Below are 17,536 nucleotides of genomic sequence, written 5' to 3' on the forward strand. Positions count from 1 at the left end.
TCTCAAAACCTATTCTCTTTAGCCGGGCCCTCTTTGCCACAGTACTGCATCATTCCATTTTCTCTTCACTGAATAAAATTAGGCTGCAAGGACACGTGTATATCCTGGTTTTCTTTTGCCCACGTCATCCTAGATGAGAGCAGCTGGATAAGCATTAGCTTTCACGTCTGTTACTCACTAACGCATTTTCTGAACATTTTAGTGAAGAACACTATATAGAAATTGTATACAATACTGCCGTCTGTATTGTAACCCACCTGCGCTACACTTGTGCTGAATACAATGCCCCTACTTTACATTATTCCTGCATTTCAGTGCACACAGGAAGAGATATTCATTGTAGCTAAAGAAATCATCTCACTATCTGTTGCTATCCTCTCAGGATAGTATCACAATGCTTCTCCAGTGTTGCTTTCATGCCTCTCATTACAGGCAAGCCAATCTGAGTGTGTGAAAGCATCATGACAGCAGTGGCCCAATATAGTAAGTTACCACCACTGACATTGTATTAAACCTGCTTGATCTGCAATGGAAGATATTTTCCTGATTAAAATACAAGAGATTTACAAGGGAAAGGACCTTGGAAATGCTTCCTTGCTACTAAACAGTGTTTTATTTGCCTGAAATAAGGTACACTGAGAGTATGTGTCAAGTGCATCATTTGCAAGGTGATATCTATGTGCACAGCACAAGGCGTAAATTGGGTAAGATGTATTAGGTGCTACACACTGCCCAGAACAAAAGAAGCTCTGTAATTTAACTTTTTAGCTGACCTGACTGAAGGTTTCCATTCACCTGTCTAAAATTTAAAACCCTGAATAATGGAACCTATTTCAAGGTACAGGGAGAAGACAGAGCCACGGTTTTCCGGAACAAGGACAAAGAATAATCCCCTTTAACCTGTGAGACTACACAGGTGCTGAGAAGGATTTACATGTGTTCTGACAAGACAGTTGATCACTCAGTACAAGATCAGATAAATTGCAGGCCACATGTGAGAAGGCTAGAGCGCTAAAGAGCCCTGTGTGAGAACACGTCCAGGATTGTCTCTAAACAGCTGCTGAGAATGACAAGGCAACAGTGATTGCAAAGTCTCCTTTGTTGCATCCCACAATTATAGGGAAAGCAGGGATTTTTGGAATTCTTTAATCCCTTCCCTTTGTACCTCATTTTAAAAACCATGTATTTTAGCTGGACCGTTATAGATGTGGAATCTTTATAATTCAGATTCTAGCCAAACACACAGTGTTAAGGATGCTCCTCTTTAAATTATGGTAATTCCCTTGAACAAATACGATTGCAATGACCCAAACACTCACCACTCATTGTAAAGCACAGCACTAGAGAATATCACTGCAAAATACTTTATTCGTTTGCATGGATTTTTACAAAATAAAAGAGCCCCTGTCCCTTGCTCTAGGAGACCCTGGGATCAATCCAACATTCTAGCTCAGCAATATAAATCGACAAGCCTAGTCTCCCTCATGCGGCTAAAACTAGCCACCCAGGAAAAAGTTAATAATGACCCCTTGGTTCAGCCCCTCATCCCCACTTCGAGCTGCTATAAGGCCTCATTGTGTTCCTTCCCACAAAAGATGAGCCTTGCAGCATGCAATAACAGACCCCACAATTTCAGGCCAAGCTGAAAAGCAAATTCCAAAACTGAATTAAACACATGGAACTACAGCCTGAGCATCTTTACTGATCTCCACAGCAGCACACAGACAGAGGTAGTCTCTCAGGTAGGTGGGTCCCCAAGCCATTGAGTGATTTGCAGGCCAAAACCAACACCTTAAACTCCAGCTGGAAACCAACAGGCAGCCAAGCAGATCCCAGAGCACTGGTATCATGACTCACAGCAAGATGCTCCCACTTAATAAGTACCGCAGGAACACCACTGGCTGAAAATCCAACAGACAACACATTTTAACGTGGTGCAACTCACCACTGCGGTGCCCCCTGCTGGCTGTCCTGGGGATTAGCTCTGCTAGCCAGTGTGCCCTCTTCTGGTGGAGTCTTGCCACCATCACTTCTGCTCCAGGAATCCAGGTCACTCCCAGGATCACGGCACCCTCTTCATGACCCAGCCCTCCAGCTATGCCACACTCTGTGCTCCCCTCTTCTGGAAGATCTGCAGTCTGCTGTTCAGCCACTTCTCTCAGTGGCAACTGTGACCTAATGTCTGGTCACTTCCTCAGTGGCAATGCAGGGGGACCCTGGCCCGCCCACTACTCTGGGCCCCGGTCCAGGGACCCTGTAGATGGCCACCACCTGCTGTGTCCCCTACAGCTCCTCAGTAGATCTTCCTGTGCCACTTCCTGCCAGCCCCAGGACCCTCTTTGCCTTTGCCCTTGCCCCAGAGCCTCAGCCTCAGCCTGCAAATCCCTGCAGCCCACCAGGAGCTGCCTTTATCTTCCTGGGCCTCTGCCTGCTCTGCCCAGGGTGCTTGCTGCCTTCAGGCTGCAAGGCAGCTAGTCCACCTCCCTCCTCAAGCTCCAGGGAGTGACTGAAGCTGCTCTGCTCTGCAACCCTTCTTATATGGGCCAACCTGGCCCTGATTGGCTGCTCCTCGCAGCCCCTCTCTGATTGGCTGCTTCCTGCGCAGCCTCCCAAGGGCTCTATTAACCCCTTAGAGCCAGTGTGGGGCAGGCACCCCATCACACATATGCACAAATAGCAGCAGTCCCTCCAGATATTCCTTTCCACGTGGAGGCAGACAGTGTGATCTGGATCTACTGGGTTTTAGCCACAGCATTTTTTGACAATAAGAAGGACTCAAAACAACCAGATTAATTAAGATGTCCACCCCTCTAAGAACATCTGCTGATGGAGACTTTGCAGATGCCATGGTGGAGGTATAGAGACTCCAGTGATGTTTCTAGCCCTTGTGGTTAAGAAGCTAATGTGAACCGACTGTAACTTATACACTGACATCTACCTGTGTCTGCAGGCAGCCTGAAACAAGAGTTCTAAGAGGTGTGAATTGTCCCATTCATTTTACTGGATTGTGAACTCTGAAACCCACTGGGCCCAACTAGCTGAGCAGCGAACTCTGTGTGTGCATAGAAGTGAAGGGACCCTTGTAGTCATCCTTCCCCCTGGGCTGTGAGGAGGTGATATGAACAGGAGTCTCACACAGAGCCCTGTGCTCCTTTGGGTGCAGGTTTGCTCACTCTCTTTTGGGAACGCCTCTCACCAACCTTAAGACAGGGAGCACTGGCGTAGGGGCGAAGGTGGGTTCCTTGTGTGAGCAGTGCCTGTGTCAACCCCCTAAAACAGGGGTGGGGCCACATGTGGTCTCACATTCCTAGTGCCAGGGGTTGCCTTAATCTACCCTTGTCTGTCTTCCTCCACACTTTGGTTGCTGCAGGTCATCTATGGTAAGCCAGGGAGACCTCTGAGGCCAAAGGCAGGGATGAGGGTGCTTAAGGACCACCTTCTTGATGGTGGAGGACAAAGGATCGTTATAAAGTCCTGCTAATCCACAGATAAAGTGGACTGTTGGAGAAAAATAGTACAGCCTTTCTAAGCCACCTTTTCTCAACACATTCCCAAAGAGAGAGCTCCTGGTGAGTCATTATCCTCATTGTTTGCTCACATGCAGCTACGGGGTGGAGGAGTGGGGGGCTCAGAGGTTTGTGTCACTAAGGTTACCACAAGCATGGCAAGTAATAAACAAACAAACCCACAAAGCCAATCATTTTCCACTCTATTGCACCCTCACAATCTGCAGCAGGTTTACTTATGAAGAACAGAACCATGAGTGTACACCTCCACCATGCTGTGAGAATTGTAACCGGAGGCAATGACATGTATAGAAGTTACTGAAACAGATACAAATGCCTACCTCTGCCGCAGTCGGGACCCAGAAAGCCGAGGAAGCAATGGCAGGTCCCAGAAACACAGTCTCCATTCCCGTAGCAGTTACTGGGACAATTATCCACTGATTCTAGAAGATGAAAAGAGAATTGAGATACTTTCTTTAGGCAAGAGAAATCCTCTGTCTTCGACAGAGCCCATCAGCAGGACAGATAATTTAAAGTGTGTACACAATAGCACAGACTGTGGACAGGGAAACGCTCGTCTGAGCCAGATTCTTGAAGCTATGTTGATTTACACCTGCTGAGGTTCTGACCCTAACACTGTAGCCCTGCTTTTTTTATAATTAAATGGTCTGATTCGGAGACTGATGATCAACTACAACTCTTCAGCTGGAATTATGGTTGCTCAGCTCCTCTCCAGATCAGGCTCAAAGTCTGGTAAGATACAACAACAAAATAACAGTTCTGCATTATTTAATACTATAAAAAATATGGATCGGCAAACCCATTAAAACAAGTCAAAACTTCACCCAGAGTCTGAACAATTCCTGGTAACTGGTTTCCTCTATTATTTATTTTTCTATGCACTTCCTATTTATGATTTGACTGGAGACATGAAATACCAGAAACCTCCTGACAGAACTTGCTCTCTTGCAAGATCTCCAGACCAATTTTGCAGATTTAAGAACCTTTGAATTTGGACGTATTTATGTGAAAAGAACAGAGTTGATCTGAAACTGGAATTTCCCCTAGACTAAGCGCACTACACATGCAAATTTGGAAGTTGGAGATGGTAAAGGCCTACAGGATCATCTTGTCAATCTCCCTGCTTCCCATAGTACATTTTCTAGTGTGTTGTGTAAGGTGCTATTTAAAGTCCCACACAATGGGACTACCACTATTTCCCTTGGGAGACAATTCCAAGCCTGATATGGTTTCAAGTTAACTCCATAAATTCCCTGACTGTGACAAAACATTAGATCGTCATCTTCCAAGAAAAGTTAATAGGCGAGGAAAATCATGTCTAGTGCTTTCTGTTTTGTTACAATGCCAGCTCAGAGCGTAGAGTTTACAGTTTGTCTTTAATAAAAAGAAGCACATGGCTTATTAAACCTTATTTTTCAATGGCAAAGGAAATGAAAACCACTCTTCTCTGAACTAAAGTGTGTGTAAAGGTAGTATAGTTTTGTGTGTCCTGCTTGGAAAGATGACAACATATCATGGTTCATCCCAGACTACTATTTCAGATTTCCTCAAAGTGAAATGCATGTTATACTGGATTATAATTGGGTTCAGTTATATAGGTTGGGAATGGTGGAGCACTGACAATAACTCTGCACTCTCAGGTGCTTAATTCATAGGGCCTTGTGGTAGCAAACCTAGTTGTAAACTTCCTGTTCTTCTAATCAGCTGAAACATCTGGAGCCAAGGGTGGCATTAGTTTCTGAACTAGACAGAAAGGAAGCCTATTTCTGATTGGCTCTGCCCTGATTGATAGGGACGCCTGAAGGTCACAGTAATGGACAAGGTGTAATTTAATCATCCATAGAGTGCGATCGCAGTTTTAAACAAAAACTGAGTTTCAGGCATTTGTGTTTAGGACTCCACCTATAGTTCCAGTAAGTCCTGAGCTTTATTGTGCAGGTAAAGAAAGACTTATCACTCTCTGACACTGAGGTTCTCATGCTAAGCAGACATCCACTTTATGGTGTATGGAAATAAGACCACAGTTTTTAGTTAACACTCTCGGTCTGATTCACCATGCTGTTAATCCAGGGGAGTAATGCAGTAGTAATGCAGGCACTCAGGATCTTTATCAGTTTTGACATTGCTGCAGCCTTCACCGATAGACTTACATATCTATCCTGACCCCAATTAAAATTTCAATTTAGCCTATGAATAGTTGCTTTTCATAACTTTATTTATGATGCTTGTTCATATAGGTGTGATTCCATTCCATTGCCACAGCAAAAGATCCTTGTCAGGAATTTTTGTAAACTTTCTAAACTACTACATGCCACAAGGGGCCACAGCAATGGTTCCCTCAACCCACCCAGCAATATTGTTAACCTATCCAACTATACTCTTAGCCCAGCAGAAGCAGCTGTCCTATCTCAGGGCCTCTCCTTCTGCCCCTCCACCCCCACAAACATGATACAGTTCTGTGGTGACCTAGAATCCTATTTTCGACGTCTCCGACTCAAGGAATATTTCCAACATACCTCTGAACAACATACTAATCCAAAGAGACCTCCCTACCAACACTACAAAAACAAGGATTCTAAGTGGACTCCTCCTGAAGGTCGAAACAGCAGACTGGACTTCTACACAGAGTGCTTCCGCCGACGTGGTGGGCTGAAATTGTGGAAAAGCAGCATCACTTGCCCCATAACCTCAGCCGTGCGGAACACAATGCCATCCGCAGCCTCAGAAACAACTCTGACATCATAATCAAAAAGGCTGACAAAGGAGGTGCTGTTGTCATCATGATAGGTCGGAATATGAACAAGAGGCTGCTCGGCAGCTCTCCAACACCACTTTCTACAAGCCATTACCCTCTGATCCCATTGAGAGTTACCAAAAGAAACTACATTTGCTCAAGAAACTCCCTGAAAAAGCACAAGATCAAATCCGCAGAGACACACCCCTGGAACCCTGACCTGGGATATTCTCTCTACTACCCAAGATCCATAAACCTGGAAATCCTGGGAGCCCTATCATCTCAGGCATTGGCACCCTGACAGCAGGATTGTCTGGCTATGTAGACTCCCTCCTCACGCCCAACGCTACCAGCACTCCCAACTACCTTCGAGACACCACTGACTTCCTGAGGAAACTACAATCCATCGGTGATCTCCCTGATAACACCATCCTGGCCACTATGGATGTAGAAGCCCTCTACACCAACATTCCACATAAAGATGGACTACAAGCCGTCAAGAACACTATCCCCGATAATGTCACGGCTAACCTGGTGGCTGAACTTTGTGACTTTGTCCTTACCCATAACTATTTTACGTTTGGGGACAATGTATACCTTCAAATCAGCGGCACTGCTATGGGTACCCGCATGGCCCCACAGTATGCCAACATTTTTATGGCTGATTTAGAACAACGCTTCCTCAGCTCTCGTCCCTTAATGCCCCTACTCTACTTGCGCTATATTGATGACATCTTCAACATCTGGACCCATGGAAAAGAAGCCCTTGAGGAATTCCACCATGATTTCAACAATTTCCATCCCACCATCAACCTCAGCCTGGTCCAGTCCACAAAAGAGATCCACTTCCTGGACACTACAGTGCTAATAAACGATGGTCACATAAACATCACCCTATACCGGAAACCTACTGACCGCTATTCCTACCTACATGCCTCCAGCTTTCACCCTGACCACACCACACAATCCATTGTCTACAGCCAAGCTCTGCGATACAACCGCATTTGCTCCAACCCCTCAGACAGAGACAAACACCTACAAGAGCTCTATCAAGCATTCTTACAACTACAATACCCACCTGCGGAAGTGAAGAAACAGATTGATAGAGCCAGAAGAGTTCCCAGAAGTCACCTACTACAGGACAGGCCTAACAAAGAAAATAACAGAACGCCACTAGCCGTCACCTTCAGCCCCCAACTAAAACCCCTCCAACGCATTATTAAGGATCTACAACCTATCCTGAGGGATGACCCAACACTCTCACAAATCTTGGGAGACAGGCCAGTCCTTGCCTACAGACAGCCCCCCAACCTGAAGCAAATACTCACCAACAACCACATACCACACAACAGAACCACTAACCCAGGAACCTATCCTTGCAACAAAGCCCGTTGCCAACTGTGCCCACATATCTATTCAGGGGACACCATCACAGGGCCTAATCACATCAGCCACACCATCAGAGGCTCGTTCACCTGCACATCCACCAATGTGATATATGCCATCATGTGCCAGCAATGCCCCTCTGCCATGTACATTGGTCAAACTGGACAGTCTCTACGTAAAAGAATAAATGGACACAAATCAGATGTAAAGAATTATAACATTCATAAACCAGTCGGAGAACACTTCAATCTCTCTGGTCACGCGATTACAGACATGAAAGTTGCGATATTACAACAAAAATACTTCAAATCCAGACTCCAGCGAGAGACTGTTGAATTGGAATTCATTTGCAAATTGGATACAATTAACTTAGGCTTGAATAGAGACTGGGAGTGGCCAAGTCATTATGTAAGGTAACCTATTTCCCCTTGTTTTTTCCTACCGCCCCCCCCCCAGACATTCTTGTTAAACCCTGGATTTGTGCTGGAAATGGCCCACCTGGATTATCATACACATTGTAAGAAGAGTGATCACTTTAGATAAGCTATTACCAACAGGAGAGTGGGTTTGTGGGGCGGGGGGTGGGGGGAGAGAGAAAACCTGGATTTGTGCTGGAAATGGCCCAACTTGATTATCATACACATTGTAAGGAGAGTGATCACTTCAGATAAGCTATTACCAGCAGGAGAGTGGGGTGGGAGGAGGTATTTTTTCATGCTTTATGTGTATAAAAAGATCTTCTACACTTTCCACAGTATGCATCCGATGAAGTGAGCTGTAGCTCACGAAAGCTTAAGCTCAAATAAATTGGTTAGTCTCTAAGGTGCCACAAGTACTCCTTTTCTGTTTACAGTAAAATTTTCTTAGAACAGAGGTTGACTGATTTTTACATATTTTATATACATATAAGGGTCCGATAGAGAGATCTTAGCTTACCATTATGGCCTCAATTCTGTAAGCTTCATTCATGCTGAGCAGTATTTACACATGCATTTTCCTTGAAGGTAATGGGAAACAGGGATACTCATTTAAGTATTATTCAGCATGATACAAGTCTCAATGTTAATAAAACACCCACGGAATAAGGAAATTTCCCATTCTTTTCAAGTTATGATTTTCAATGACTGAACAGAGAAGTTGCAGAGGAGGAGGAGATGGGTCCTTACAACTGTGAGGGGGCATGGAGTCTTTTGCATGTAAGAAAACAATCAATACAAACTACGAAGAGCACAGTCAGCATCTAAAGCGCAATGCACCATTAGGCTTAGAACCCACGACCTTTGCTCCAAAACCACAGGCACCTACCACTTTACCCATTAATTAAAGAACAATCTCCATTAGTTACAGTAGTATTTAGAGTTTCTATTCTCTCTGTGACTGACACTAATGGGCAGCATGTAGTATTCACGTACAATTGTAAAGACCTGGCATTCCACATAACAGAGGGCAGGGAAACACATACATAATGACCCATGTATTAGATACAACCTTTCCCTCTCATGTACACTCAAAGTGGTATCATGATTTCCCACCTTCTGATTTCCCAGAATGCTACTCTGCAAGTGTGGCCTCACCACAAATTACATCTTGACCATATTACTGAAATTCTGCTCCAGTTTTCAAAGGGAAAGGACACAGTCCTCATAATTGCAATCAAAGCCAGACAATAATTCAACACTTAGGAGAAAATTCACAATAGCAAATACTCTGTAGAGTACCCCCTCGGTTTTTAATTATGTGTTGACTACCCCATTCCACTAATAAGAAGCTAGGTCCTTAAAATCACTTTGTCACGGTTAAATGCTATCTGAGGTGTTAAATTTTTCTAATGAGTCTGAGAGTGACACTTACTATAATGCCCTCATTTTATGCACATTAGCTTTTCTGCATCATTGTCTTGAAGTAACCTCTTCCAGGGAGACAGAAAGGCCTGGAGAAGACTAAAAAATTGTTCCCTCAGTGGCTGGTGCCACGTAATTGTGGCTTGGCAGCCAAGAATATGAACCTGGCTGGTATAACACAGGGCTATTAAGGTCCCTACATTCTTCCAAAAGCTCTTTGACAATTGAGACCAACTTCTTGGCAACAAGAAAGATCCATGCTACACGATCATCTTGTTTGCCCGAATCAGGGTAGGAAAGGAAACTGCTTCCACGTAGCTCAAAAAGTATTTTCAAACAGTAGGTGCTAAATGGACATGATCTTCCTTCACTATCTCTGGTGAGACCAAACAAACACTGTGACTGGGGGGTTGAGCCAGCAGAAGTCTAAGAGCTGCTGCCCAGCAGTGGGATATTCACCATTCATTTCATTTCTATGCATTCCAGAATGTGGACCTACTCAGGTTCTCCAGAACTCTCCTAAACTGGGTGCTCTTTTTAATTTGGAGGCAACAACAAAAATCACATCTACCTAAAGCTCCTAAGAAATCCTGCAGTTGCATCACAAGGCTGGATCTGGTTTCAGGGGTTAGAAGTCTACATGAAAAATCTAGTAGCCTAAAGTAAAGTTTTACTAAGTTCAGTCCGTGAGGGATTGTCTTAATGTTTGCAGGAGCCATAGCTCCTGAAGGACTGAACAGGGCAGCATGTCAGCCACCCTCTGCATCTCTTTCTGATTCCAATGCCAGAGGAGATTGGCTCACCATGTGAGTTGCCAAGTGAGAACAAGACCACAGAGCATCTAAACGCTCATGCCTAAAGCCAGCCTGCTGACACCATGGAAACATAAGAAGTGTGTGTCCTGAGCCATGGCACCAGCTCAAATCCTGTTAGTGTGACAATCGTACAGCTTCCACATACAAATTATTCTACCCATAGCCTGGAAAATAAAAACGAGGTGAAGTAAGATTGTTTTAAGAAAATATGGGAAAAAACAAAACCACCTGGAAATATGGAAAATAAAACAACTAAGTTTGCACACATGTGGCAAAAGAGAGGACTTGGCTAAAACTTCAGTGGTTGCTATGATCAATTACATTAGTAAACTCCATAAATCACCAAAGCCAGTTGCACTGGGCAAGTGTTTAAAAGCACTCTTCTCCCTTAAGTATGCCCATATACCATAATATTAGTTAGGGGTATGTTTGAGTTCCAGTATCCATCCTAACCCTTATTTTTCAGCTTTGTCATAACTATACACATATCCCTAGGTATGTACAATATTATACTTGACACTCTAACTCAGTGGTTCTCAACCTTTCCAGACTACTGTACCCCTTTCAGGAGTCTGATTTGTCTTGCACACCCCAAATTTTACCTCACTTAAAAACTACTTGCTTACAAAATCAGACATAAAAATACAAAAGTGTCACAGCACACTGTTACTGAAAAATTGCTGACTTTCTCATTTTTACCATATCATTACAAAATAAATTGATTGGAATATATTGTACTTACATTTCAGTGTGACACTTGAGCCAGTTTTTCACTCAGGAACCTTGTCAGAAGCCCGAGCCCCACCACTTGGGGCTGAAGCCCAAGCCCCACCACTCAGGGCTGAAGTATGTAACTTAGCCTGGTGGGGGCCTCTTTGGCGTGGCGTCCCGGGCAATTGCCCTGCTTGCTACCCCCTAACGCCAGCCCTGCACTTGCAACCCCCTTAAACCTGTCCCATGATCCCCCTGGGGATCACAACCCCCAGGTTGAGAAACACTGATCTAGGTGAGTTGAGTACCCCCGGAAGACCTCTGTGTACCCCCAGGGGTACATGTGCCCCTGGTTGAGAACCACTGCTCTAATTAATTCTATGCAACCTTGTTGAAGATTGTAGCAATGCTCTCCTTAAAGGGTGTCCAAGTTCAATGTGATACCCTGGCCACATTTTTAAAAATATATGTATTTATTGTTTTTAGTCTGTCTCCCATATCTTCCTAGTGATTCCCCAACATTTTACTACACCAGCTAGTGAGGACCAAGATTACCAACTGCAGGCTCAGCCAAGCCATGCATAACCCCAACCTATGATTTTGCTATAATGGCCAAAGAGAACTTTGAAAACATTGTTTCCTTGCCTCCTTCCAAAACCAAATGGCAGCATGAGTGACTTTGAGAAAGCCAGCAGATCCTACCCAGCCGGGGCAAATCAGCAAAACTTAAACGGCTTGCCTTGGAATGGAGACCACAAGAACTCAAATGTGGAAGCATGCTGAATCATCCTAATTAAATCTTCAAAATCTAATTAGCCACTGAAAAACAAGTTATTTCCTGAATAAACATTGTAAACATTCAGATCTCCTCTGAGATGAGAAATAAATGACATAATGAGACTCACTGCCTGTAGTTCTGCATTGTTGGGAAACAACAGAAGCAATAGCGTCTCTGAGACATGAGTTACCCTCACCCCACAATACACACTAGTCAAACCCACCTCGCTCAGGGAGAGGGGAAGGATTTGCAAAAGTGTCTCAGATCTATAAAAGCAAGAGGTGGAAAATATCTATTAGATAAGAACACACCTGTTCCAGAGATAAACTGCTCCCCTACTGCACACTTTCAGCATCTTCTACAGTATAGTTTTAATTGTTTCAATTGATAAGAAGCCAGATCCCCATCTGGGGTACATCAGCATAACTCCATTGGTCACACTGATGTATATCAGCTGAGGATCTGGCCCTGGTTTTTTGATCAGGTCTCATATGAGACTCTGTCAGTCTGAGCGAGCTCACAATTAGGAAGTTACTGGAAATTCAAACTAAATTTTTCATTGTATAACTTCATCCTATTACTTGTCTTTCCAGTGCAGCCTCTCTTCATTAAACGAGAAAATCTAGATGCCATTTTGCTGTCCGTACCAATAATAAGACTTTATTCTATACATGTCTTTCATCCAAAGACCTCAAAGGGTTTTAGTAAAGGTCAGTCCATTACTATTTCCATTTTACAGATGAGAAAACTGAGGCACAGACCAGTTATACTAATTATACAAACATTACAAAGTAACACAGTGACAGAAGCAGGAACTGAGCTGATGTTTTCTAGCTCCCAGGCTGGTGGTCTGTTCAGTGGATCACTTTGCTTCTGACAAAGAGATGTGCAAAGGCCAAATGTATTGTGGTGAGCTCTATAACATCTATCACTCTGGCCTACAATTACCTATGTGAATTATCTTTATTCGGATGAAATACAATAAATACATTAAAGAGCTGGACAAATTGCTCGACTCTGGATAGATTTTTCTTTCAGACAATTACCGTGCTCGTTGGTCAGCAGTATTGCTACTTTAACTGTATATCTTTCTTATTTATTTATTCAGCTTAATAACTCGGGTCTATATCTTTGGGCCAGAGGCCAAGGCAGACATCTAGCTGACACCAAATCCTATTAGAGGCTGCAGTAACGCAATTATATGTTAAAGTTAAATATTTTATAGCTACGATAGCCACCAAGCATCATCGCTCCCTAGGCAGTTAGAGGGAATTATCTACGGGCAAAGAAAAACTAGTTATCCAGCAGGCAATGGAAAGTAGTAGCTTTCGTAGGAGTTAATAAGTACCAGGGCTGTTTTCTAACTACTGATTAAATTCCACTCAATGCAGATACTCCAGCAATTTCTTTTGGTAACATCCCCAGACTGCGTTTTTGAGCTGGGGTTGTAAAGCATTTGCTATATCTAGTAATAACACTTTGCACTAAGTTAGCACCTTTAATCTTATCAACAAAAAACATGATTTAATGAATCAAACCTGGTGCCAACTCCTGTGAAGTAGATACAGTGAGTAAGGTCAAACTTTTGAACAGCTGGGTAAATTAAGGCACAGTGAGTATGCCTACGTGGTAGCTGCCCACCCGTGGTAGCATAGTACTCCAGCCATGGAGCACCCACAGGAAAAAATTAGTGGGTGCTTAGCACCTACCAGCAGCCGAGCTCCCCTCTCTTCTCCACTCCCCAGCACCTCTCACTTGCCGGCTGCCCTGTCGATCAACTGCTCCCCCTCCCTCCCAGCGCCTCTGGCCTGCTGCAGAACGCAGTATGCAGGAGGTGCTGGGAGGGATGGGGGAGTAGCAAGGACGGGGCGTGCTCGGGGAGGGGGCAGAACTGGGCAGGAAGAGGCAGGACTGGCAGGAAGAAGTGGGGCTGGGGTTTGGGGGAACGGGTGGAGTGGGGGCGGGAAGAGGTGGGGCAGGGATGGGTGCTCGGGGGAAGGGGTAGAGTGGGGGCAGGGCCTGGGGCTGAGCAGGGGTTGAGCACACCCAGGGAAAGTTGGAAGCCGGCGCCTGTGTGTGGTAGACCGACTTGTGCTAGCAGGGTTCAAACTAGCACAGTAAAGACAGCAGTGTGACACTGGGGTACCTGAAGGGACTTAGGCTAGCCACCCTAGCTTGAACCCAGGCTGTTGGCAGTGGAGAATCCACCACGACACTTGGTAAAACGTCCTAGCGGTTAACCACCCTCACTGTTAAAAATGTACAACTTATTGCCACTTGGATTTATCTTCGTTTAGCTTCCAGCCACTGGATTGTCTTATACCTTTCTCTGCTGGACTGAAGAGTCCAGGATGAGCCTGAGCTTGGGTGTCTAGCTCAAGCCCCTGACGGTCCCACAATGTCCGTACTGCTATTTTTAGGGTGCTAGCTTGGGCCCTGAAAGTGTCAATGTGTCTACCTGCATTGAGCAGCTCACGCCCAGCTGCAGTGTAGACATATCCAGGGAGGTTAAATGACTAGCCTACGGACACACAGCAAGCCAGCACAAGACTAGGAATCCTGATTCCCTGTCCTATGCTCTAACTAGTTGTCCACACTGCCTCTCCAGAAGAAGTGGGCTCAAAGACGTTTGCTCTCCTCCGAGGTTTCCAGCAGGTTGAGTGAATTAGCATGTCAACCTGCTCACTTTCAGAGAAAAAGATGTTCACTTAACCCTTGCTTGGGCTGGCTGACCCATTAAGCAGTGGCCCTGGACGCTTAAGAAGACTGCCAGACAAAAACCAACAAACCAGGGGCAGAGACAGCATTTACAGAAAACCATACCAAAGCACCGAACTTGCAGGAAAACCCATCTCGGCTCATGTTTTAAATCCCCTTTCCCATGTTAAAGTGATTTTTAAGCTTGGCCTGTCTATCCTATTCCTGTTGAACAATCTTGCTACAAACAGGAATGCTTTCATTAAACAAGCCAACCAACCAACCAACCAGCTGTACGTGATCCAAGGGTTACCGCAGATGGATTTTTACAAGTTAAGTAAATAAACTCAGTTATGCCCAGGCAGGAAGCCATTAGGACTGACTCTCCACAAGCCCCGCCCCCTCTCTAGTAATTTAAACCTGAGTAAAGGGAGCAGCAAACATGTCCATTCTGATCTGGTTGTGTTTTACCTCCCCTTTGCACCAGTGTGAATGACTGCACATGGGGAAGGGCAGCAGGGAGTCAGGCCTGCGGGCCCAATTCGTCGCTGCCCCTTGAACCCTTTTATGCCAGTGATGCCAAGGCATAAGACCCTCCCCACTCTCCAGTGTAGTAACACTGACATAGAGGGTCTCCGCAGCCCTCCTCTGCTGCTGGAGGCCCTGGCACAGCACTGTGCTGTGTGTGTTTGTGTGGTCATTTTTATGTTTCAGCAACCCCGTGTTGCTGCTGTGGTCCCAGCCAGCCCCAGCAAGCCACCTTCTCTCTGTCCTTGCTCTGGCCCAGGGGAATATTCACACCAATATTCTCACTGCAATAACTGTCCTCAGCCACAGTAAGTCTCATCACTGCTTTCCCTGTTTAACAGGTACTATAACAGCCCTTGGGAAGTAAAAGACAGTAAAAACTGAAGAAGATTCTGACCCTCAGTGAACACAACCCATAATTTCATCTGTCCAGCACATTGGGAGCTCCTGGGGGTTCATTTGTTTTCTAAGGAAACAATGCTATTCAATTAAATTCATTCTGCAGGGCAGGTGGAATTATAAATCGAAAGGACTGTCAGCTGCTACAGTAATTCTGATAATAATGCTAACACAGGATTATGGAGGAGAGAGGAGATAAAAAAGGTTTCAGACATCTAGAAATTTCAAACTTGATACTATGGGTAAATAAAAGACCCCAAAACTAAAGCAAATGCAGACATGCTGGATCCAATAGTCTCTTGCTCCTCCTTTTCCTTCCCAATTTGAAGTCTGAAAGGATTGGTTCTTTCCTCTCTGCACCTGCAGAAATTTCAATTATTCTGCTTCATCTGTATTTTAGAATCCTTTTACTTTTCTAGTTCAAATCATCCACACCTGGCAGCTGGGAATGTGAATGTCTTGACAGCATCATGGAAACTCAGTCATTATTTCTGAGTGATCGTTCTCAGTTTCCTCATCTGCAGGACGCCTAGTTTGATGCTGATTCTGCTAATGCCACATGACGGTTTGCCAGATTTTGATATTTTTCTGAAGGTTGGGAGGTCTGATTTAATTAAAGATCCATGTATGTAACCCCTTTTTACTCTCAAATCCCACTGGAGGTCTAATCTCCACATGCAGGTATCAGGAAGCCAAAGTAGGAAAAGGGCATTGGGAAGACATGCCTTTAAACAGCTTCCCCAGAAAGTCAGTGTGAAGTACCATAATCACACCATCCAGTTTCATTTTTATCTCCCTAAACTCCTCCTCTGCTGAAACCAATGAAACAAATTTTTAATGACAGGTACCCCATACTTCCATCAGCCTACTGACAGCACATTCCTGCTCAATGCAGCAGTGACTCTGCTGTCTGGATTGTTTCAAACGCAGAATGGTGAAGCACACAAAATTTGGAGTCTGGAATCAGTTTGGATAAACATCCAAAAGCTTGGGCTGCTTATCCAGACTATCTGGACCGAAGTGGACAGCACATCATGTGAGATTTCAGCACTTCTGCTTCTAGTCCTGGCTTGAAATACTTTCTAGTTACTTATAGGGCCTCATCACCATACCCACTTAGTGCAAGAGCTACCTTCTTCACAGTATTTCAGCACATCTATTTCCAAAACCAAGCTGGAAAAGCTGCACAGCCTTTCGTGGCATGTTTTTAGAACTTCTGGTTCTAGTCCCAGCTGGAATCTGGAAATGGGATGGGGGAAGCCTAATCATTTCAGAAGCTTAAAGGAGGTTTGATCTGAGTCTAGTTTTGGAAATAGGGGAAGGTTTGGTTTGGTTTGGGAGAACGCTCATCTCTCCTGTTCATCCCTCACCTTTCACTCTCCTTTTTACGAGAAATCCTGCCAGCGAGGAATGCTTGATAGATGAAGGTCACTGTTTGCTTGGAAGCACAATGGGTGGGATTTCAAAAGCACTGAGCGGTGGCCTAATTCTGCTCCCACTGAAGTCAATGGTAATTCGGCTCTAATTGAAGTCAACGGTCAAACTCCCATTGACTTGACCTGGACCAGAGTTAGCGCAGCATTGCACGATTTTGGAAAATCTCTCCCTATGTGCCTCTGCTGTTGAGGGATGCACAACAAACACAATTTCTACTCTGATACCTTAAGAGACGCATGAACACTGAAGAAAGTCACAGAAGAGACAGCGAATTATAGTTCCTAAGGAATTACCTGGGATCATTTCAAAATCTCTGAGCTATCTCAGACACTCTTAACTACTCATTTATCACACATGTCATAAACTAGCTGGAGGAAGTTTCAGCAAAATGGAGCTCCTGGGGCGTAATAAAGCCTACTTACTTGAATACAGTTCCCACACTACTTAGGTGAGAGGGAATCTTTAAATTGCAGGTCCTATGCATAATGAGGGTACTTTTCACCTCTGCAACTAATAAGACAATGGTGCTCTTGACCAAACTGGGGTGTATGTACACTCTAGGGGGTTCCCGGGTTCCACTGATCAACTCTTCCTTCTCCCTCCCAGCGCCTCCTGCATGCTGGGGAACAGCTTATCCACGGCATGCAGGAGGTGCTGGGAGGGAGGGGAAGGAGAGAGGACGG

At 44.7% G+C, this 17,536-nt stretch overlaps 1 protein-coding gene across 14 annotated transcripts in view; it reads right to left on the minus strand.

Annotated features, from left to right (window-relative positions):
* Window positions 1-17,536, minus strand: part of TENM4 (teneurin transmembrane protein 4) — a 2,292,082-nt gene that overhangs the window by 178,452 nt on the left and 2,096,094 nt on the right. For all 14 annotated transcript variants that reach the window (XM_075126359.1, XM_075126347.1, XM_048840453.2 and 11 more), the window contains one exon: window positions 3,848-3,949. In XM_075126359.1, the coding sequence (XP_074982460.1) occupies window positions 3,848-3,949 (102 nt within the window). The remainder of the gene's footprint in view (window positions 1-3,847; window positions 3,950-17,536) is intronic.

This window comes from Caretta caretta, chromosome 1 (assembly GCF_965140235.1).
Source record: "Caretta caretta isolate rCarCar2 chromosome 1, rCarCar1.hap1, whole genome shotgun sequence".
Lineage (NCBI taxonomy): Eukaryota > Metazoa > Chordata > Testudines > Cheloniidae > Caretta > Caretta caretta.